We start from the raw sequence: 23,861 nt of genomic DNA on the forward strand, positions 1-23,861 counted from the left end.
TAAAAGTTAAGTGATTTACCTAAGGTCACATATAAGATCTCATAGTAAATGACAAGCTGGAATTCAAACCCAGGCCTTCTTCAACAATAGTGCCCTTTCCTTTAGACCAGAGGTTCTCAAAGTGGGTTCTGAGGATGCTCTCAATCCTTGAGACCCTTTCATTGTCTACAAGACCCCCTTTCAGAGGGTCCAAGGGGTTAAAACTATTTTTGTGATAATACAAAGGAATTATTTCCCTATTCAAATGTTGTTGTTGCGAGTGGTTTTTCAGTTATGGCTGACCCTCCATGGCCCCATTTGGGGTTTTCTTGGCAGAGATATTGGAGTGGTTTGCCATTTCCTTCTCTAGTTCATTTTATACATGAGGAACTGGGGCAAACAGGGTTAGGTGACTTGCCCAGGGTAACACAGCTAGTATGTGTCTGAGACCACATTTGAACTCACTAGATGCTACTTTTCTCACTAAGTTATTTTTGTTTTGGAAAATACAGTTATTTTTCATAAAATTGTTACGTTATGTTAACACACAATGGGTTTATTATTGTTACTTTTAAATGAATAAAGATGTTTTAATTTCTAATATGGTAAATCTTGATAGATATATCCCAGATATACAAGAGCTTTTGGAGAGAAGGAGCTGATCAATAATTTTAAGAGTATAACAGGGCCCCAGGAACAAAAAGATTTAACAATCTTTGTACTAGACTTATCTAACTTTGTATTTCACACTTCCACACATAACAATTGCTTAATCAATGTTCTTTAGGGTTCCCAAATTGAACTACCTAGGCCGCAAAGCACCAGCGCTTTTATCAGGAGGACATTGAGGCCCAAGGAATTAAATGATACTCAGGTCTCCTTGACCACCATTGTAACATTTTTTTCTGCCACACCATGACTGGTGGAGACGCCAAGCCTAGGAGCCAGTTGGTCTTGAATGCTATGCCAGGAGCTTCTATGGCCAGACCAGAGCCCCCTAGGAGGCAGCTGCTCTATACTGGAGAGAACCTCTGTCTTTATAGCCAGAAAGCCTGGGTGGTTCAATGCCCAGAGTGCTGAACTTAAGAGTCAGGAAGACCTTGGTTCAGAACCTTACTGTAACCCCTGCTAATTTCATGCCCATGGCTATGTCTCTTAAATTCAGCCTCAATTTTCTTAACTGCAAAACAGGAATAATAAAAAAGAAAAGTTAAAGGGGTGGGTAGGAATGAATAGGTCAGGAGGACCTGAGTTCAAATTCGGCCTCAGACACTTAACATAAAAACTAGCCATGTGACCTTGGGCAAGTCACTTAACCCTTTTTTTAAAAGGCTCTTTGTATTTTTAATATTTACAGTATTTTTACAAAGCTCTATGCATTAAAAAAATGAATATATAGAAAAAACAACACCAACTATTCATCATCAGTAATCCTCACTGGTGAGTTCACCATTTATAAGGAAGACATCATTCTGCGTAGCCTTGTCACAGAGACTCATCTATAGTCATGGACGTTCAAATGATTAGAATATCATGATAAGGCCTTTATATAAAGATTATTAATTACCATCTGAACGACTATATGCCATCTATGATCAGTCAACAAGAAATGATTTAAAATAATTTTTAAATGTGTTAAGCTAAAACAATGCCATGTACAACACTCCCTAAATCCTATCCTATTGGCATTATTTATAACTTTTATTGCCTCTGACCTTTTAATGAATCTACATTTATAGTAACTGAACTAAACACCACTTCCCCTTAAGTCATCACTGTGAAAAGCATGCGCTAGGCAGCTGATTGCCCCAATGCCCTACCTTTCCCCCTCCAAAAAAATCTAAAAAAAAAAAATAACAAAACAGGAATAATACCAATAGAACTTAGCTCACAGGAATGTTAGGAGGTTCAAATTGCATGTGTGTGTATGTGTGTCTATGTGTACATACACATATATAATCTTATCTGAACCTATATAAAATTTTAAAATGTATACATACATTAGTTTTTGAAGCTTATTTATAATATATAGGTATATATACATATACAAAGGTATGTATGTTCATATATAAATATACTCATATACAAAAATATATACACATACATATATACATGTATACACACATATACCCACAAACATTACTTTTTGAAGCGTTGCATTAGTCTTTTATTCTTCTGTTAACGCCACGAGAACAGGAACTGTGTATGATTTAAACTCTATATGTTTCCTCCCCCTGAACAAACTGCTCTATCCACAAAAAGCACTAATAAGTATCTGTTGAATAAATGGATGAATGAATAAAAGAACGAAAGAACAGATGAAGGAATGAGTCACTCTCCATGAAGGAGACCAATTTAAGGTAATAGACAGTGGGCTCATGTGAGCTAAAAACGACAATCTTTATTTAGGATCTGAATGTTTTGCCAAGCCTTCTATTTTCCCTTAAAAACACACACACAACATATTTGGATAATTACATCAGCATTTCCAATGTTGTTAATTGTGGAACAAAGAAATAAATTAGTGCTTGGTTTAAATATCTATTTTTGTTTCTTTTTATTTGACTCTATAAATTTTGTGGGTTTTTTTTTTTTAACTTAAAAATCAGTGGAATGACTTACCACCATCTTATCTGCATGGAAAGTCCTCTGGTAACAGATGCCAGACTGGGTCACCACAATGCCCTGCCCATGCCGGTGGTCAGCCTGCCACATTCCGATGTAACGCTCCCCCCTGGAGGATAAGACAGGTAAGTCCTGTGTGTGAGGAGCTGGAGGGAAGAGGGGTTGGATCATAAACCATTGCCCATTTCTGCCCCCCGCCCCCTTGATAATACAGCCAGTTCTGGGGTAGGAGGAGTGGGTACTGTTGGCAAGGTGAATATCACACAGCAGACAAGCCATTTGGGACCCTAGAGACAGAGATGGAGAAATCAAGGAGGCAGCTACAGATTTCTCCGGTACCTTTATTTTTCCCCTTTCTTTAATTCCTACCCTTCAAGGGAAATGAGTTGTAGGAGAGAGAACACTGGCTTTGGAGCCAGGAGGCTTGGACTGGAACTCCAGCTCTGACACATATTATCAGTGTGACCTGGAACAAACACCTTCATCTTTCTGGATCTCAGTTACTTTATCTGTAAAATGGGGGGTATGCACCATCAACCCCACAAAGTTAGTGTCAGGAAAATGCTTCATAAACCACAAAACACTACAGAAATGGGAATATTTATTATTCTAGCCCAGACAAGATTGAGAGCCAGATGCTTGCCTAGAAACAGGGTGGAATAGCAGAGAGGACAGGGTATTATTAGGGTGTTAGACTTGGGGTCAAGAGCCTGGGACTTGAACCTATCATCCGAAACTTACTAGTTTTGTCATCAATTTCCTCATGTATAAAAGAGATCACTAATGATCAATCAATCGTTAATCAATAATTATACCACCTACCTCACTGAGTTGTTGTGAGGAAAGATTTTATAAGTCAGAAAATAACTAGAAATATTATTCTCAATTAATAATAATAAGAGCTAATATTTATATTGTACAAGGTACTGTGCTAAGCAATTTACAATAATTACTTCATTGGATCCTAACAATAACCCTTGTGAGGTAGGGGATATTATTATTCCCATTTTACAGGAGAGGAAACTGAGGAAAACAGAGGTGAAGTGATTTGCCCAGGGTCACCCAACTAGTAAGTATCTGAGGTCATATTTTAACTAAGATCTTCCTGACTACAGGCCCTGCACCTTATCTGTTCCACCACCTGGCTTTCCTGTCAACAGCTTCCCTGGTCTACAGCTGGACGAGAGACCCCCAAAAAGAAAGGAGCACATGAAACTTTTTGAGAAGGCATGAAGGGGTGTAAGGAAGGGAGCACCTAAGTTTATTCAGCAGAATGGAGAAGCCTCTAATGTGGGCTGCGGCTAAGTAAACTGATTCGGAAACATCTGTTTCTACATTTAAACTCATTTGGCCTTCTATTTCAATAGCATTGGTCTTCAGAAGATTTCAAAGTCTTCTCTCACCCTTTGGAACAAATCTTTGAAAGATGGAAATTTCCGGGTGCTTTTTTCTACTTTGCTAGTGGAAGAACCATGTGGTTTATAAAAGTTTCATAGTATTAAAGCTGAATGGTTATCTAGGCATGGGGTCACAGGTTTAGAGACAAAAGGGACCTCTGAGGCCATCTAGACAAATCCCCTCCTTTGATGGGCAAGGAACTGAGGCCCAGAGAGGTTAAGCAATTTGCCAAAGGTTATACAGGAGCAGAGCTGGAATTTGAACCCAGGTCCTCTGACTGGCTCACTTACAGAGGAGACTGAAGATCAGACAAGGGGAGGGATTTGCTCAGTAGGACTACAACCCTTGCTTCTCAGTTCTAGACTAGGGTTCTTTCTGCCGTACTCTGCTGTCTGACCCAAGATTCCCTAGGGGGGAAGGAGCAGAACCTTCCAGCCCCAATTCTGACTTTCCCAGTGTGGAAGCAGAAATCACTGAGAACTCAGTCCCTAGGATCATAGATTCAGAACTGAGAGAGGCCTTAGAGGCCCAACCCCACTTATTTTTTGGAGTGATGGAGGAAAAACAAGAGTCTGAGGCAAGATTTGAACTCAGGTCTGCCTGACTCCAAATCCAGTATCCTAACTACGACTACAGCAAGCATGCTGCCTCCCATTCAAACCAGTCTTAGAGCAGTATCCTGATCTGAAATGCTTGGTTGAGACAGAAAATCTAATTAAATTTTCCTCGAGTAGAAGACTTAATCAAAATAAGGAGTGTATTGAATTCTCCCTGAGACAGAACAGGAAGCTAGGCCATGATGCAAACTAAGAGTGCCTTGTTTATTGTTGCCCAAAGGAAGCAGGAATGCCTTTTTTATAAAGAAAACCAAGAGAAGAATCCTTTGTGAGCCAGCCAGAACAGGGGCTCTTTCTTAACCTATTTTGTGCCATGGATGCTTCTGGGCAGTGTCTGGGGAAGCCTGTGGACCCCTTATTAGGATCATGTTTTTAAATGAATAAAATGCAGCATTACAAAGAAAATCGATTATATTGAAATACAAATGAAAAAATATTTCTTAAAACAAATTCATAAGCACCAAGTTAAGAACTCCTGCATTAGGGCGAAAGCAGTGGGATTCTCCTGAGTCTGTGCCCACATGAACGTAAATCTTAATTCATAATTCCATACCCCCCCACCAAGTTAAACCATGTGCTTTTGTTTTCCCATGGCTATGGAATCTCATCTTTGCTTTCACAGTTACTCTCAAATGTCAGTTAGGCCCTGCTTTTCTTGTTTAGCAGGAAGAAGGAATCTCCCTCCAAGCAGATGCTTGTGTATTTGTTCAATAATCTGATAGATGCGACTGAAGGGCCAGTCTTCCATCCCTCATCACCTTCCCCAATATAACTTACCTGGTTCCAGTCACTGGAAAGAGCCATAGAGCCAATTATAATTTTCAGATGTCTCCTTGAGTCAGTTTTCTCTTTGTGAGTGTCCCATTTTCCCCATCAGACTAGAAGTTTTAACTAAGCAGCAGGTTCACAAGAACAGTGGTCATGATTCTCCCTTAATGGGCTCCCTATGGTATATTTCTTCCTCAAACAAGGGATCTCTAAGGACAAGGGCTATTTCTTGCCAAGTCTCAGATTTTGCCCAGAAGGCAGTGACAGATGAATCCAGGGGAGACTGGGCCCCTGTGACCATGAGGAAGCTCCATCCCCACCTAATGCCCTCACCTGTCTTTGTCCTCCCAGACCCCATATCCGTTCTTCTTGTCCCTGTCCCAGTGCCCTACAAACTTGAAGGGTTGTGGAGCCTGAGGGGAGCTCTCCAGGACCCCAAACCCCTGCTTCATGTTGTCTCGGAAGTAGCCTTTGTACACAGACTCATTGGCATACCTGAAGGGGAAAAAAGAGGTTTGTAGGTCAGCAAATACCAGGAAGGACACACTGGCCAGCACATCCTAAATAAGAACTCTGCATCCCTACAGTAAGAGGACTGTGAATGAGACACGTCAGAACCTGGTGCCCATGAGACCAAGGCTACATGCGCCATTTCTACTCAAGTCAGTTCACTGAGAAAAATGCTAGTGCCACATTACAGACTGAAGCCTGACCCTAGTCACAGGGGTCAGTGCTCATGCTGTGAGCCTTCTTCAGCTGGTAGCCATGACAGACAGATGTCTTAACTTCCCTCGCTAACTGAGAATTTGGCAGGAAACTTACTGAGGGCCATCTGGGCCACTTGATATCAGAATCTGACAACCCCACTTGGCCAGTGGTTTCCTCATGGCTTCCTGCTGCCCATTATAGTACTGGTGTTACGGCTACTGACTTGTGGGTCAGCAAGAAGAAACAATAACTAGGTCATTCAGAATGCAAGAGGATCAGGATTTGTAGAAGAAATCAGGAAGAATATTTAGAGGATTCCCTTCAAATAAGTGGAGACCTATCATGTGTTACAAGGATCAGACAGCTTCTCTTTAGCTCCAGAGGGAAGAATTTTAGATAAACAAGGGGAAATGAGAAACAAATTTCATCACCACATAAGGAAGAACTTCCTAATGATTTGTGGTGTTGACTGGGCTGTCTTGTAAAGTAGCAGCTTCCCTATCACTGGAGATACCCAAGTCGAGGCAGGGTAACCAATTCTTGGGGGTGAGGTGGGAGGAATGCCTATCAAGTTGGACAAACTTGCCTCTAAGGTCCCTTCCAATTAAGATGTTGTCATCCTCAGGGCTGCCAGGTGGCGCAGTGAGAGTAAGAGCGCTGGCCCCAGCGTTGGGAGACCTGAGATCGGTTCCAGCCTCAGATACTCAGCACCCACACAAAAATAACTGGCCATGTAACCTTGAGCAAGCTACTTAACCCCAATTGCTTTAAAAAAAAAAAAAAAGATGTTGTTGTCCTCGCCCAGAGTTCCTGCCCTTTCCCCTGGTTTGGGAGATTAATGAGGTTGGGAAATCCTGCTAAAAAAAAAAGTCACTGCTGCTTAGGGAGAGAAGTGCCTAGAAACAGGATTCATAGAACAGAATGTCAGGACTGGGAGGGATCTTAGATCAGAAACCATTTAGTTCAAGTTCTTAATCTGGGGTACACGACTCCTCCATGCCCCAAGAGATCCATGACCTTAAATGGGAAAAAATTACATATTTGCATTACTACAGTTAGTTTTCTTATGATATGTTTTGTTTTCTGCATTTATTACTACAATGCAAAAAAATTAAGAACTCTTGATTTAGTCAGGCCCTTTCATTTTATCAAAACTGGGGTTTATAGAGAGAAAGTGATTAGAGCAAAGTCACTCAGTAAATCTAAGGGCAGATCCAGGTCTCACACTTGTGTCTCCTGAATCCACTTTGGATGTTTGTTCCATTATACTATGCAGAGAGATCAGGACAGTGTCCCAGTCACTCTCCTCCCCACCCACTCCCCATCTGGTCCTTGCCTCCTGCCTCCTGCCTCCCCCCAAGGTCCAGCATTATCACTTACTCACAGATGCCATAGCCCTGCATCTGGCCCTCATGCCAGTGACATTTGTAACAGTCATACTTGTCTTCAACCCCATGTGGGACCAGGCGGATCCCAAACCTGTAGAATCAATCAAAGATGGGGCAAAAAGTCTGTGGTGGTCTCAGACTCCTTCATTCCCCCATATCCAGGACTACATGCTAGGTTAGACTTCTGGCCCCGTCTACTTCCTGCTTTCTAGCCCTCTCCCTTTCCCCATTCAGCTTCTAAAAAACCTTCCTCATTTAAAAGTGAATTTAAAAGTATTGATGATGATAATGATGAAGAAGATGACTTATCTATAAATCCAGGAAAACTGGGTTATTAGCTTATATTTCCAATGAGAAGATGTATACAGTTTCACAAACCTTGAAATACTTTGTAAATGAAAGCTATTATTATAATTATCTTTGTTGTTAAGTCATTTCAGTTGTGTCCAACATAATCCCACATTTGGGGTTTTCTCGGCAGATACTGGAGTAGCTTATCATTTCCTTCTCCAGCTAATTTTACAGATGAGGAAACTGAGGTAAACAGGGTTAAGTGCCTTGCCCAGAGTCACACAGCTAGTAAGTGTCTGAGGTCATATTTGAACTCATGAAGATGAGGCTTCCTGATTCTAGGCCCGATGATCTATCCACTGCACCACCTAGCTGCCCCACTTTATCATATTGATGTTTACAAAGCCACTTTCTACCCAACAGTCTTATAAGGTAAGTAATTATTATTATTCCCATTTTATAGATAAGAGATTTGGCCAAAGTCAAGAAGGTCTGACCAGCATGAAAGCCCAGGAAAACAAATTCATCTTTGCTTCCCACTCCCCTTCTAAAAAAGTACCATTCCCTCCTCCTCTGGTCTCTTTATCCTCTCCCTCACAGAAGCCAAGTTGGCTGCTACAGAAGAGTTAGTCCTACTTCCCCTGGCCCCCTCCCCATGTGGCCTCAGGATTCAGAAGCCAGTCTATGCCTCCCCTTTCCTCAGTTGCCCCAGGGACAGTATCTTGGGCTTCCCTGGCCTGGCTGTCGTGACCCTTCTCATCCCACAGGGTCTTACCCATGCTCCAAGCCCTGGTGGAAATCACCGACATGATTTCTTCCATCTGGCCACTTCAAGGTACCCCTGCAACACAGACAAGCGAAAACTAAAGACCATTGGAGGGCAGATCCCAGTGCCAGGGACAGGAGAGAAGGCGGCATCATGCCTTTGTGCCTCAGCTCTTCCTAATAGCGATCGCCTGTCCTTGTGTCACTGACAAGGGGTGTGAAAGCAATGAAAACCATGGATAAGGGTGACCGTGTGGTTTTATAATAATGCTAAAATTTTAATAATGATAAAAATAACAGCTTGCATTTATCAAGAGCCTCTCGATTTATAAAGTTCATGGTGCAAAAGAATATCAGATCTGGGATCAGAAGACTCCGTGTTCTAAACGTTGGAGCTGTCCAAAAGTGGAAAGGGTTGCCTGTGGGGGGTGGGGAGGAGGAGGGGTTTCTTCCTCGTCCTCTGAGGTCTACAAGCAGAGAATGGACAAAGAATGTGATGAATATGTTATGAGGATTCCTTTTGTGCATAGGTTGGAGTAGTTGAGGGCTGAGATCCATCCAGCTCCCAAACTGATACCCGCCCCCCCCCCCATGCCCCAAAGAACCCAGCATATCCCCCTGCTCACTCACTTTCCATGAGGTTTCCCCCAGGACCAAGTGCCATCATAGGTGGCAAGACGGAGTCGTTCTTCAGATCGAAAGGTGTAGAGGCAGTAGCGAGAGGCAGGGGGTTCTATCTCCCCCTGATTCTGGTCCTGCTCCAGCAGAGGGAGGTCCCTCTTCCCATTCAGTGCCTGGCAGATGGCCTGGTTCATCTTGAACAGCCAGCAAGCCTGCAGACAAAACAAGCTAGGATGGACATTTCAAAAGTTTGGGGAGGGAAGGAAAGAAACTGGGGAGGTAAAGTCATCACACTCCTTTCATTCATACCACTCCTAGAAGGTCACTTCATGAGGAAACCTTCCTGGACTGAGAGTCTCCAAGCCTATCTCTGTATCCTTAGGGCTGCTAGATAGTTGAGTGCAGAGAGCACCTCAAACTACAAAGTAAGAATACCCAAAGTTTAAACCCTGCCTTAGACATTAACTGGCTCAGTCAAACCACTTAACCACTGCCTGCCTCAGTTACCACATCTGTAAAATGGGGATATTAACAGCACCTACTTCCCAGGGCTGCTGAGGACCAAATCAGATTATCAATGTGCAGGGCTTTGCAAACCTTAAAGCTCTACATACATATTGATTGCTACCACCACCACCACCATGGTAGAACCCACAGCCCCTACTGCTGCTACTACTACTACTACTACTACTACTAGTACCGCAGCTGCTGCTACTACTACTACTTCTACTGCTGCTACTACTACTACCGCAGCTGCTGCTACTACTACTTCTACTGCTGCTACTACTATTACTACTACTAGTACTACTACAAGATCGACAGTAGAACTCCCATAGCTACTCAAAAGAATCTTTCTCTTGGTCATCCCTTCCCCACTCCAAATTTTAATCATCCTTAACTGCTATTGGTTATTTAGAAATAATTATTGAGTCCAGTTATCCCAGTGGTTAGAGAAAGGACATGTGAGAACCAGATTGGGGTTGGGAGAGAAAGGAATAAGGTACATAGGGAGTCTGACTCCATATAAAATGGTTAACTTTACAGAGGAAAAAAAAAATGTGTTCTCGTGACTGAGGCTTAACCCAGGCCACAGAGCAGTCATCCCAAAATCTCATACTTTGGCTCATAGAGTCAATCAGTTGCCTTCTGACTCCAATCAGTATTTTCTCCTTAGAATCTTTGCTGACTAAAATATTCGTCACATCTTCTCTAAGTGAATCGTCTTTACCTATTAGGATGTAAGCTTCCTGAGGGCAGGGACCAGCTTGCTCGCTTATTTTGGTATTACCAACAATTGGCACAGCTCTTGGCACATAAACAGTGTTTAATAAATACTTCCCTCCCCTCCCCCCAATTTATCCGTCCATTTCATTCAGAGAGAACTACGTGAACAAGTGGTTTGGCTATGTGAGCAGCTTCCCTTGCTGGGGACACAGCTCCAAGCACACTTCCTTAGATCTGAGGGACAAAGGAGATACTTGCATATTCAAGACACTGGAGGGAAGAGAGCCCTGGGCTCTCTATCCAGGTGTTAAGGATGCCAGTGCCCTCTGCTTTCCTGGGCTCAGCCTCCCTCCTTACTCACCTTGCCCTGGGCATCCTTTGCAGAGAGAGAGAACTCTTCTTCAGGTGTGATGACGTGGAACCCATGCCTGGAAGGACAGGAGTTACAATAAGCAGCCCACGATAATAACCCCATGGTGTAGCAGAATGAACACTGAACTCAAGGCACAATCCTGCAGTCAATGCTGTGTGTATACTTCCTCTGTCTAACTCTCAGCTTCTTCCTCTGCAAAATGGGAGTGATAATACCTACAGCACCTACCTCCTAGGGTCATTCTCAGGAAAGTGCTTTATAAACCTTTAATGCTACAGAAATTCGCTGCTGGGATTATTATTAACGTATTAGATTAGCAAAGTGCCGTCTCAGAAGGCACTAGCATTGACACAGGGCTTTTAATGTTTGCCCTATAATGTTTACAAATACCTCATTTTATCCCCTCACAACAATCCTGGAAAGGGGGAGAGTGGTGGGAAGAGGGAAGGGAATACGTAGGGGTATAAGGGTGCTCGGGAGCTCTAGCACCTCTGGTGTGAGGGCTCGAGAGCCCTTTCCAGGGCTGCTCATCCACCGTCAGTTCTCACCTGGCACCTGCAGCTCCAACAAGCTGTAGCATGCACAGTGGCCACATCCCAGTAAACCATGTTGGCAGACAGGCTAAACAAGATTGAGGGTAACTGACAAGCCTCAAACCTCTTAGTGACTTGGGGGGTGGGTGTCTCCCCCTAGTATGTAAAGACCTTCCCTGAAGGAATGGGCAGGACGATTTGTTCCAGGGGCCATGAAGGTGGCTGAAGCAGGTGCTGTGATCAGATCACTGAGACACAAAGGTTGTCCACTGCATCCTGGGTCATCGCTAATTTTTCTGACTTTTGCCCTGTAGCTGGACTTCAATAACTCAGGTAGAAAGAGTGAGGCTGACAACTTTGTGCCTCACTTAAATCCAATTCACACACAAGCCAAGACCTCACCTTTGTCATTGGTTCTCTTCGAAAACTAAAATCAAAAATCATCTATTTGCCAGGCACCATGCCAAGTGCTTTACAAATATTATCTCATTTGATCTCATGTGAGCTAAATGCTATTATTATCCCCATTTTACCATGTGGAAAATGAGTCACACAGATAGGCTCAGTGACTTGCCTAGAGTCACCCATCTAGAAAGTACCTAAGATGGGATCTGGGGGGCAGCTAGGTGGCTCAGTAAATAGAGCACCAGCCCTGGAGTCAGGAGGACCTGAGTTCAAATCCGGCCACAGACACTTACCACAAAACTAGCCATGTGACCTTGGGAAAATCACTTAACCCCAATTGCCCTACCTTACCCCCTCCAAAAAGAAAAACAAAATAAGGAGGGATTTGAACCCAGGCTCTACCCAGTGCAGCCCCTAGCAAGCTACTAAGAAAAGAGAAAAGAAAGAATAAAGTGAAGACTGAGGAAGCTTGACCACGGACCAGAAGCACATTGCTTTGAGGAAAGAGCACAGGATTTGAAGTCAAGGGATAGAGGGAGTAATTTCCTGCCTCAGACATTTGTAGGATTCATAGTCAGAAGGCACCTTGGAGATCAACTGTCCCAGCCCTCTCATTTTACAAAGAAGGAAACTGAGGCCCAGAGAGGTTCTGTGATTTTCCCAGGGTCACACAACCAGTCAGTAGCAGGGGACCATTGTTAGGAGAACACCTCATAAACCATAAAAAAGCTATCATTTTTATTAAACGCCTACTATGTGCCAGACGGTGGGGTACAAAGAAAGGCAAAAAAGGGGGAGGAGAACCTGAGACCCTCCCACGAACGCAATCCAGTTACATCCTCCCTCACTCACCTGCTCGGGATCGGCTTCCTGTCAAGCCTGGCATCCACCCAGACCAGTTTCAGGCCAAAGGTCTGGAAGCTATGACCCTGAAAGAGCAAAAGGTGGCATCACTGACCACGATCACACATCCAGAGACCAACTTTGGTGGTTTGGGTGTTTTCTTGGCAGAGATGCTAGATTGATTTGCTATTTTCTTCTCCAGCTCCTTTTACAGATGAGGAAACTGAAGCAAACAGGGGTAAGTGACTTGCCCAGGGTCACACAACAAGTAAGTGTCTGAAGCTGGATTTGAACTCAGGCCTTCCTCACTCCAGGCCAGTGTTCTATCCACTGTCTCCTAGCTGCCCCAGCTATATGGAGATAAAAGTACATTTTTATTTTTTATTTATTTATTTTTAAAGCAATCAGGGTTAAGTAACTTGCTCAAGGTTACACAGCCAGTTATTTCTGGGTGTGGTGCTAAGTATCTGAGCCCGGATTTGATCCCCAGGTCATCCCGACACTGGAGCCAGTGCTCTTACTCACTGTGCTACCTGGCCACCCCAAAAGGACATTTTTATGAAGAGGTCAGCCTATGGTAGGTTTTTTATTTGCTTGTTTACAAACTCTTCTCTTATGTTCAAAGTACACTTAACCTATTTGGATAAAAGATCTCTGGTCTTGGGTTAGGAAACCTGGACTTGTATTTTGGGTTTGCCATTGACAAGACATGACCCCATGGAAAGGCCCTCAGTTTTCCTGTCTATGGAATGGAGAGATTAAGGAAACACAGATCATCAGTTTGGGAGCCCCAAGCTACCCAGATCCAAGCCCCAGCCTAGATTAGCTGCATGATCTTGGGCAAGTCCCAGCTTTCAACAAAATGAACAAACACTAATCACATAACCTTAGCGGCAACCCCCTACCCCAAGCCCAGAGGGTGCAATGTCTTCTGCTCTAACGCAGTCAGATGCAGTACAAGTACAAATAAGCCTGGGAACATGTGACGAGGGCAAAGAACCAGAGAAAAATGTCAAGTGGAAAAGGTGGTTTTCAGCTAGAAATGAGGAGGAGAGAATGGAAGGTCCACAGAGGAACCACTGGAGGAAGCATTTCAATGGCTGGAGATGCAGGGGCAGAGAACTCTGACCCTCTGTATTCTCCTTTCTGAAATGAGTAGAGCTCTCACTATACCCCACTGGGTTATTGTGAGATACATGCCGCCCAAACTAGAGCCACTATAATTACTTTATCTAGTGCTGCTAGTCTTGATTTCCAAAAACAGCACCCCAATTTCTCTGGCACTTTCCTTCCAACAACCCTGTGAAGTAAGGATTACCTCATTGTGCTGGGATTATCATCCCCATTAAAAGATCAGTAAATTGAGAGTCAGAAAAGTAAAGGGACTTATCTAGGGTCACACAATAAGTAGCAGAGCCAGAATTTGAACCCTGGGTCTCTTGACTGCAACTCTGACAGTATGTCCATGATACCATACTGCCTCTCTGAAAAGAAACAAAATCCAAAAAAATCTCAAAAAAATAAATCCAGGCTATCCTGAGATCTGGTGCAAAACACAGATTCGGAGTTAGGAAGTCTGTGTGATATTAAACAAGTCACAGCTTTCCCAGGCTTCAGTTTCTCTATTTGTGAAATGAGAGATGGGAAAAGATGGTCTCTAAGAGTCTTTGCTATGCTAAACACCCTAACAGAGGGAATTTATTTTTTTATTGTTGGAAAGCCCACTAAGCAATGAAAAAGAGACTTTATAATAATTCATATTTACATATTCCTTTAAAGTTTGCTAAGTCATTTTTTTATTAAACCAGATCTATAATTTTATTGGTATAGGGAACTCTTAATGAGTAAACTCTATCAGTACAGGACAGTATCTACTCTATAACAGCTAGAAACGATCATAGGCAGAATTAGAATTCAAGTATTCTGAAGAGATGCCCAGTGCTCTTGCCATGGGGCCATACTTCTGCTGGCCTACCCATGTCTTTTCAGGATAGGGTTTGGGCACCTACCCCTCTATCCCTCCCTATGCTCTCTCCAAAGGTTACCCCCCCAAACCCATCCATGGCACTATTCCCTTTGTCTCTTTTCCTAGACCACTTTTCTCACCTGCAGTAGGACAAGAACATCATTGAAAAGGAGGACTCGGTCAGCTCGGACTGGGCTGGCCACCACAGGCACTTCCTGGCTGTCCTGAAGCAGTCGCCGGTCTGCAGTGCAGAGGCCATCCTAGAGAGGGCAGGGAAAGGGGATGGGAACAGGGTCTTGATGGGAAGGGAATTCAACGAAATTCAGAAGCAGCCCTGGGCTCCCTCTCCCTCCCATCTCCATCCTCCAAGAAATTAACCCTTCCTTTGGCATCCAATGCTCATGCATTGGGCGTGATTAAAAGTACAAGAGTGACCTTGGGCAAGTCACTTAACCCCAATTGCCCCTCCAAAAAAAAGCAAAAAAAGTACAGCAAGAAAGGTGTGCATGGTGCAAGACAATGAGAGTTCATGGTCAATAAAGCCTTAAGGACAATACACCTAAGCTTGTTAAGCTTTTTTGGACATCCTTTCTGGGATGCGATTTTGTTACCTGCATTGATGAAGAAAATAACCCTACCATAATGATGCAAAAATATTGCAACAGAATTAGCTACATCAATCATTAAGCTAATTAGCTTAGAACCATCAAATGTTAGATCTAGGAGGGAGTCTTACAACAAAGGAGATAGAATCTCAAAGCTGAGATAGTTTTTAGGAGATAGAACGTGGAATGTCTAGAGCCACAAGAGATCTTAGAACACAGGGCATAGAATATCAAAGCTAGAAAGGTTCTTAGAACTCAGAATTTAGAATGTCAACGCTGAAAGATGACATAGGAAGAGGTGAGAGCTGGGGAGAATGACCCCTTCATTTATAAAGGAAGAGTCTGAGGTCCAGAGAGAACTTGCCCATAATCAGATAGTGAGTTGGTGGCATAATTAGGACTCCAGAATCTGTTCTTTTCACTAGACTTCACCACAATGCAAATTGCTAGGTGAGTTGGCCCACTCCCAACATAGGAAGAGAGGGGCTTCTCAGAAGGGCAGGTTAAAATCATAACCTCTCCAAGCTCATGGTCATGAAGTGTAACCTATCATTCCTTCTCCCCAGCTTCTGTTCACCCTTTCCCAGAAAAGGAAAGTTTTTTTTTTTTTTTAAGCAATCGGGGTTAAGTAACTTGCTCAAGGTTACATGGCCAGTTAATTCTGGATGTGGTGCTGAGTGTCTGAGCCCGGGATTCAATCTCCAGGTCGTCCCAACACTGGAGTCGGTACTCTTACTCGCTGAGCCACCTGGCCGCCCCTAAGCAATTGGAGTTAAGTAACTTGCTCAAGGTTACACGGCCAGGTGTTTCTGGGTGGGTGCTAAGTGTCTGAGCCCGGGATTCGATCTCCAGGTCTTCTCAACACTGGAGCAGGTGCTCTTACTTGCTGTGCTACCTGGCTGCCCCAAAAGGAAAGTTTGTTAATAGGCTGGAGGACTTTGGAAAAGGAGGCCAATGAAGATCGAGGAACTCTATCCCTAGAGGATCTTAAGACTTAAAACCCTCCCCATTCCCACCTCCTGGACCAAATGTCCCTGCCCTGAGCAGACTCACCACTAGCCGGTTTCCCAGCATCTCCCACAGAGCCTGGGTGGCCGAGGCCTCATCCAGAGCCTTTCTGATGAAGGACTGAAGAGTCACAAAGCAGTCAGCAGCCTGGATGGCCAGCTCCCTGGAAGAGTGATGCTAATAGAGGGAAGGTGTGAGTGAGGGGTGGCTGGCAACTCTGGGGTCTAGGGCAGAGCCTCAGCCTCAGGAGAGCCGTGTCCCTGCATCCTGCCTGAGATGGAGGCAGAGGGGAAGCCATGACAGCTGCGGTCTTCAAGCAACAGCTATGATAATAACAGCCAGCATTTATAGAGCAACCTGTTCATAGGCCATCTCATTTGATCTTCACATAACACCCCTGTTAAGGCTGGGCTATTGTTATCTCTATTTAACAAATGAGTAAACCAAGGCTGAGAAAGGTTAAGTGACTTGACCAGGATTACAGCTACTAAGTTCATAAGTGGGATTTGAACTCAGATCTTCTGCCTCCAAGCCCAGGACTCTCACCACCTAGCTGTCTCAGTATTTATAAGACTATCATGTGAAAAACATTTTTGATTTATTCTGCTTAGCCCTAGAGACCAGAACCAGTGGAAGTTACAGAGACGGGATTTAGGTTTTAAATTAGGAAGACTATTTTAAGAGTTAGAGCTGTGCAAAACTGGAATCTGTCTGTCTGAGGCTGGATGACCCTTTGTCAGATGTAGCCTAACTGGTGATTTCTACTCAGGTACCAATCTAGAAAGATGGGCCCTGAGACCCCTTCAGGTTTGGGATTATGAATTCTCTGATTCTCTGATACAACATATCTGACCTTCCCCCCAGACCTCATAGCAAACATGGAACTGGAAACTGATCTCTTGGGTTCTGATCTGAAAGACCCCCAAATCCCTAGAGTGACTCACTTTCCTCCTTTAAAATGAATCACTTCCTTCAGGATTTTTTTATTAAAAAAACTCATCTTATTTAGAACAGGAAGGGGCTAGACTTGATTGATTACTTCTTTATTCTGAGCATTTAACTATAAATCCCATCTCGAAGCCTGGTGCTCTTAGAATTTATGGGTGCTGTATTTATAGAAGTTTGTCATTGGTAAATGGTTTTATGCCCTTCTCCTCTATCTACCCTGTCCCTTCCCTGTGGGCAGGGATACTTCAGATTAGAGGCTCTTTAAGAGCAGAGGCTACATCTGTCTTCTCGGACCAAGGGCTCCCTGGGGCCAGGGGCTGTGTCTCCCCTAGGAGCAGGGCCTCCCCTCCCAGGTAATACCTCACCAACGGCATCTCCGAGTTTCAGCAAGATAAGGACATATTGCTGCACATGGTCTGTGAGGGGCTGGCAGAGGACGTGAGGCAAGCCAGCTGCCCCCGAAGTCTCCAAGGTCACACTGGTCAGGAACTGCTTCAGTGCCTTCCTCTGGTTTCTCCAAAACTCACTGTCATTCCATGACCCCAGAAAAGAAATGAACGCCATAGTGGAACCTCTTTCTTTTACCCTCCTTTATCTATCCCTCTCTATTCCTAAATCTCTAGGTGGCAGATTTAGGATTTGAACCCAACTCCTGAGACTCCAAATAAAACAGTCTCTCCATTCTTATCACTGCCTCCCACTGATAGGTATAAACAGGCTTTTAAAGAAATATTATTATTTATTAATTAATAATATTATTAATGGCCCAAGGCTGACCTAGGTTCAGCTGGAACTGGCCCTAGGGAGCTGTAGCCACTCAGTCCAGCATTCAATGCCTCTTCCCAGACCCTGACCCCCCTGGCTCCCACCTTTCACTCACCTCTTCTTCCTGGTAGCCTTCTGAAAGGTCTGCACCACTATACAACTGGTATATATCACAAAATACCTGCAAGGAACAGTGTTACAAGATACCTACATGGAGGACATTGTCTGTTTTTCTATTTTCTCTATTTTTAGTTAATCTTTGTCTTATCCTCTCTAATATTCCCCTAGCCTTACCTTCCTGGGAGACTAGATGTTCCAGAGAACAGGGCCCACATAAAACCTCCGCCTGTCTTCCCCAGAATACAGCCCCTCCAGGTTCCTCCAGACCCCATTTCTAGGACAGCCTTAATTCATATCGCTCTCGTTCAGAATTCTAGTCACAAGACCTTTGAACCTAGTCTATGAGCTTTTTTAAAAAGGTATTTTGATAACTGTATTTCAATATAAACCATTTCCTTTGTAATCCTCTATTTTTTTATTTTGTGCATTTAAAAACATGATTCTGAGAAAGGGCCCATCAGCTTCCCCAGACTGAAGTCTTGTTGGTAAACAGAGATCACAGGGAGCCCAGACCAAGCCCACAAAGTGGCTCCCCATCCCCAGCACTCACTTTCTGTAGGCCTCCAGGAACAGGTCGGGACTGTGAAGGAGGTGCAGGGTGTTCAGGCCGACGGTGGCTGGGGAGTTAAGCCTCTGCCTCAGTGTTCGGAGGTTGGCCTGGGTCAGGTCCCACAGGTGCTGGTACTGCTCACTGAGCTGCAACAGCAGCCGCACACACTCCTGATCTTTCGCGTTGGGGGGCTCTTCTTAGACAAAGAGAAAACACCATCCCTAGGTGGCTGCTCACTTTGGGGAAGGCATCCTGGTATGGGTCCTTCCCCAGAACTTTGGGAGGAAGACAACCATGTAGTACCATGTAGCTGGGGCATTCAGTAATGAATGGTGTTGTCTAGGCAAGGCAAGGCATGTAGGAAGACTGGGGACCACACCTTCTCCTAATTCTTCCATACATACATTTGCCCACACTCAGATATACACTTGTGTATGTATACATACACTCAAATGCACACTCTCAGTCACACACTCACATACACTAACTCACCAAGGTGGAAGCAGAGACTAGCAGGGATTGCTGACTGCTTTGCAATGAATGCTTGCCACAAATTTAAATTAATCTGCATTACATTTTCTCCATCGCTTTCTGAGACAATCAACAAAACAATAATCAAGTCCCAGTCAGTAGGCTTTGCTGATTTCAGAGGTGGAAATGCTCAAACTAAAATTGAAAATTTAACATTCAGCTCTAGTGAGCAGGTTTTAACTGGCCTCAGTAAACCTGACCTACTTTAGATAATCTGAATAAACCCACTCAATTGTTTAAGGGATATACTTAACTATAGAAGATAAGAGAGGTAAGGCAGAGTTGGGTGGTTTAGTAGAATGGAAAAGAAGGAGAGGAATAAGGGTGAGGAGCCAGAGAAGAAAGGGAGGAATCACCCAAATCTTATATATATACATTTTTATATATATTATATATTTATATATTATATATACACATACACATATGTATATATACACATATGCATATTTGTATATACATATATTACGTGTTATATAATGTTACTATATTATAACATAATATACTATACAACACAATATTATATTATGTATCGTATTTGTTGTTGTTAATTCAATTGTGTCCAATTTTTCATGACCCCATTTTTGGAGATTTTCTTGGCAAAGATACTGGAGTTATTTGCCATTTCCTTCTCCAGCTCATTTTACAGACTGAGGAAACTGAGGCAAACAGAGTTAAGTGACTTGCCCAGGGTCACACAACTACTAAGTGTCTGAGGCTAGATTTGAACTCAGAAAGATGTCTTCCTGACTCCATAATATGTTATGTTCAGTTATGTTATGCTGTGCTATGCTGTGTTATGTTATGTTATGCTATGCTGTTCTGTGTTATGCTATGCTATGCTATGTTATGTTATAATATTAGCCCTTCATAAGTCTCTCCACACTGATTTCACATTATTGCCTTTCATAAACTCACTGTTACATTCAGACATCCCTTTGCTGATCCCGGTAGGATAATAAATTGCTGCAAGGGACTTCAGAGGCCATCAAGCTCAACCCCAGAATTTGACAGATGATGAAATTGAGGCTCAGAAAGGTTTAAGTGACTTGGACAATGTCACCATGGCAGCCAAGTAGCCATATTTCTCCCCAAATCTCTAAGCTTTTTCATAAGTATCTCCCTCTCCTGTAACACTTTCCCTTCTTACCTCAATCTTAGAATCCTGTACCTCCTTCAAGGATAAGCTCAAACACCACTTTCTACAGGATGCCTTCCCTGATGAGCCTGACTTGGAGCATTTTTTCACTCTGACACCCCAAGTGACTTTGTATTTATTTTGTATCTGTCTTACATACCTTGTATTCACTCACTTGTGTATATGCTGTTTCCCAAAGTGGCAAGTAAGCTCCTTGAGAACAAGTCTGTGTATCCTTGGCACCTAGAACAGTGTCTACATACAGTAGGCACTTATCAAATGCTTGTACAATTCACCAAGAATCACACAGCAAATTGGTGAGTGAGCTGGGCAAGAAGCCAAGTCTTCTACTCTGCCGCCAACCAACCCATGTTCTTTCCTTTCATTGGGCTTTTTGGAATGGGAAAGCTCAGAGCAAAGGGAAGGAAGAGAGTGACAACCTGGCAAGACAACTAAATTGGGTATCAGGAGAGGTGCAGTCTAGACCCAGATCTGATACTTGCTATATGGCTTTTGACAAGTCACTGAACCTCTCTGGGCCTTGGGAACTTGGAGATGGCATCTGTTTTAGATACCTCCCAGGGTCATGGTGAAGATCAAAGGAGTTCTTTGTAAACTGCAAAAGCTCAGGACTCATGGAAAGGATTATTATTAAGTATTACAGTTTTTCTTATTAAAGAGAGGCACAAAATAGTGTCTAGAAAGCAGGCTTGAGTCAGGAAAGCCTGGATGCAAGTCCTACCTCAGACATAGACTAATTCTGTGACTATGAATGGAAATATGAATGGAACCTCGCAGGACCCTCAGTAATTCTTGAAGACTGGAAGTTGCAAAGCAGTTGCTGATATGCAGTGGGATTTTTCACCAGTTTCTCACACCAAAGAAATCACAAATCCAGACAAATATATATATTAATATATATAGTTATTGTAGATCATGACTAATCCTATTCCAAACACACTTCTGATGTCAAGACAGCATAGCACGTTAGCATTAAAGAAGACCACCTAGTCCTTTTCAAGAAGGGGAAACTGAGGGTCATACAAGTTCAAGGTCATGCTGAGCAAACTAGGGTAGATTTTGAATCTCCTGATAACCAGCTCATTGCTCTGTCTGCCTCATCAAACCTCCTTGATGCAGTAATTCAACAAACATTTATTAAATACCCACTATGTGCAGGGTCCCATTCTCAGTACTGGGAAAGATAAAAAGTTTTAATAATTCCTTGTATTTATTTGGAACTTGAAGGTTTAGAAAAGGCTTATCTGTATACATGTTAAACCTCAGGAGTATTCAGTTGCCTTAAGGGTGGGGACTGTTTTCATATCCCTAGTACCTAGCATAGTACATGACACAATCACACACTTAGCAAAATGCCTATTAAATTGAATTGAATCATAAAGAGTCTTTGCCACAAGGGCTAGACCCTTGTCATAGATAGGGAAATTGAGACATGAAAAAAATCAAACTTACTCAAAAGAAAAAAAAAATTACCCTCTGATGTAGGTATTGCAAGCACCATTTTTAGGCTCTGAGTGCTTTCAGCTCTAAATCTATGACCCTGTGACTTGTTGAAGATCACACTGCTAGTAAATGTTGGAACGAGAATTTGAACTCAGATCTCCTGACTTGGTGTCAGACACAGTGCCCATCCTCCAGGATTTTACATGGAGACAAGAAACAAACAAATATAGGGCGGACATGAATCTGCCAAGCAGGAAGAAGACAGTGACCTTGTCCCTTTGGCTTAACTTTTGTCCCTCAGCTATTTCCCCTCCCATTCATCCTATGAGAGATGTAAAAGAATCTTAAGAGGGGCAGCTAGGTGGCACAGTGAATAGAGCACTGGCCCTGGAGTCAGGAGGACCTGAGTTCAAATCTGGCCTCAGACACTTAACACAAAACTAGCCATGTGACCTTGGGCAAGTCACTTAACCCCAATTGCCCTCCAAAAATAAAGAATCTTAAGGTAGAGAAAAACGTAGAGGAGAAGGCATACCACCCTCACCCCCCCCCCCCCCCCCCCCCATCTAAGAGCACTTAGCGGTTTGTTGGAAAAACAACCTGGAAACTGATGTTCACTGGAGAGTAAAGCAATCAGACATGAAGTGAGAGCTATGAGGAATCTCTATCCCTAAGTCAGATTGAGGCTTCTGTCAGAGACCCAGACCTTGGTGATCAGGAACCACTGGTTAAAAGAAATATTCTTAAAACCTTGAGGGCCACTGAGCTGGCTGAATTCTATGTTCTGGAAGCCTGGCTCATGGGGCAATGAATCTTCTTTTGGAGAAGGAATGCCTAGTATAGACCAAGATCTGAGAACTAGCAGGGTCTCTTTATGGGGAAGAAAAAGTCAAATGGCTAAGGGATTTTCCCTAGCCTCATGACTGGTCGTGTGAGGCCTCTGCCTTGCCATGTGAGACCAGCAGAAAGTAATAACCTGATAGAGACTATACTCCATGCCCACCTGCCTAGAAGACACTGTACACCCATGTGTTGGTTCCAAAGCATCAGAGATGTATTCACCCACTATACATGGGGCTCCCGAATGTGCCTTTTCATGAGGCAGCTAGGTGGTGCAGTGGGTAGAGTGTTTAGGCCTAGAGTCACAAAGACATGAATTCAAATTCAAACTCAGACACTTACTAGCTGTTTGACCCAGAGTATGTCACTTAATCTTTGATTGCCTCAGTTTCCTCAACTGTGACATGGAGATAATAGCAGCACTTACATCAAAAGGTTGTTGTAAGGATCAAATGAGACATTTTTAAAACACTTAGCACAGCGACTGGCATATGGAGGGGCTCTATAAATGGTTATTCCCTCTTCTTCCTAAACATTTCCCTGGTCATAACTGTTTCCTACATATGTTTATCCTTTGCAGTGGTGGTTTGCATATTTGTGGAATAGCGTAATCCAGTTTTTTAAGGTTTTCTTTGGAGGCAATTGGGGTTAAGTGACTTGCCCAAAGTCACACGGCTAGCAAGGGTGTCAAGTGTCTGAGGCTGATTTGAACTCAGGTCCTCCTGAATCCAGGGCTGATGCTCTATTCTCTGCACCACCTAGCCGCCCCAATCCAGTTGTTTTTTGATGTTCTATTATGAACATTCTTACTGTGCTATTTTATTAAAAGCCTTTGTTTTTATTCATTTATGTTTTCTGACTGATTGATAAAATTAAAAACCTCAATGGGGGCTCATGAACTATAAAGTGGATACAAACCTACAGAGTGCCTTGAGTCTGGAGAGACCCACTAAGCAGTGGGAGCAAGGGAAAGAGGAGGAGGAAAAGATGAGGACACTGGGTGCTAACCCAAAGGAAGACTTTTCAGACCTTCCACTTCACTAAGGCTACCACAGAGCACCAAATTAATCTTTCCATTTTTAATTGTACTTTAGTTAGCAATATGGTTTAACTAGATCTTAGTCCCAAGCCCATTAAGTCCCAAACAGTCAGAGATATGTTCATTTTTCATTTTTGGATCCTCACTGCTTAGTCCAGAGTCAGACAAACCTGGATTCGAATCTCACCTTTCACATTTACTAGTTGTGGTCCCAGGGAGGCCACATAATCACTCTGTATCTAAGGGAAATCCCTAGATTTTCTTTATTAAGCCAAAGATGGGTTGCTATCTGTATTGGTATAAGGAATATCCACACCAAGAGTTCTAATGAAAATAGCTCAATCTTTCACTT

General features: G+C 43.3%; 1 protein-coding gene across 3 annotated transcripts in view; it reads right to left on the reverse strand.

Moving 5' to 3' along the window:
- The window catches only part of ALS2CL (ALS2 C-terminal like), a 60,708-nt gene that overhangs the window by 17,208 nt on the left and 19,639 nt on the right, over positions 1–23,861 (reverse strand). For 2 of the 3 annotated variants that reach the window (XM_069095893.1, XM_069095891.1), the window contains exons 3-14: positions 18,501–18,696; positions 17,946–18,011; positions 17,426–17,591; positions 16,163–16,294; positions 14,645–14,764; positions 12,548–12,624; positions 10,746–10,812; positions 9,170–9,372; positions 8,550–8,615; positions 7,476–7,574; positions 5,721–5,882; positions 2,602–2,713 (exon numbers count right to left, since the gene is read on the reverse strand). In XM_069095893.1, the coding sequence (XP_068951994.1) occupies positions 2,602–2,713; positions 5,721–5,882; positions 7,476–7,574; positions 8,550–8,615; positions 9,170–9,372; positions 10,746–10,812; positions 12,548–12,624; positions 14,645–14,764; positions 16,163–16,294; positions 17,426–17,591; positions 17,946–18,011; positions 18,501–18,696 (1,466 nt within the window). The remainder of the gene's footprint in view (positions 1–2,601; positions 2,714–5,720; positions 5,883–7,475; positions 7,575–8,549; positions 8,616–9,169; positions 9,373–10,745; positions 10,813–12,547; positions 12,625–14,644; positions 14,765–16,162; positions 16,295–17,425; positions 17,592–17,945; positions 18,012–18,500; positions 18,697–23,861) is intronic. The other variant, XM_069095892.1, reaches the window with a different exon arrangement.

Source organism: Petaurus breviceps, unplaced genomic scaffold, assembly GCF_028583685.1.
Source record: "Petaurus breviceps papuanus isolate PSGF00001 unplaced genomic scaffold, PetGlider_PUasm1.0 227, whole genome shotgun sequence".
NCBI lineage: Eukaryota > Metazoa > Chordata > Mammalia > Diprotodontia > Petauridae > Petaurus > Petaurus breviceps.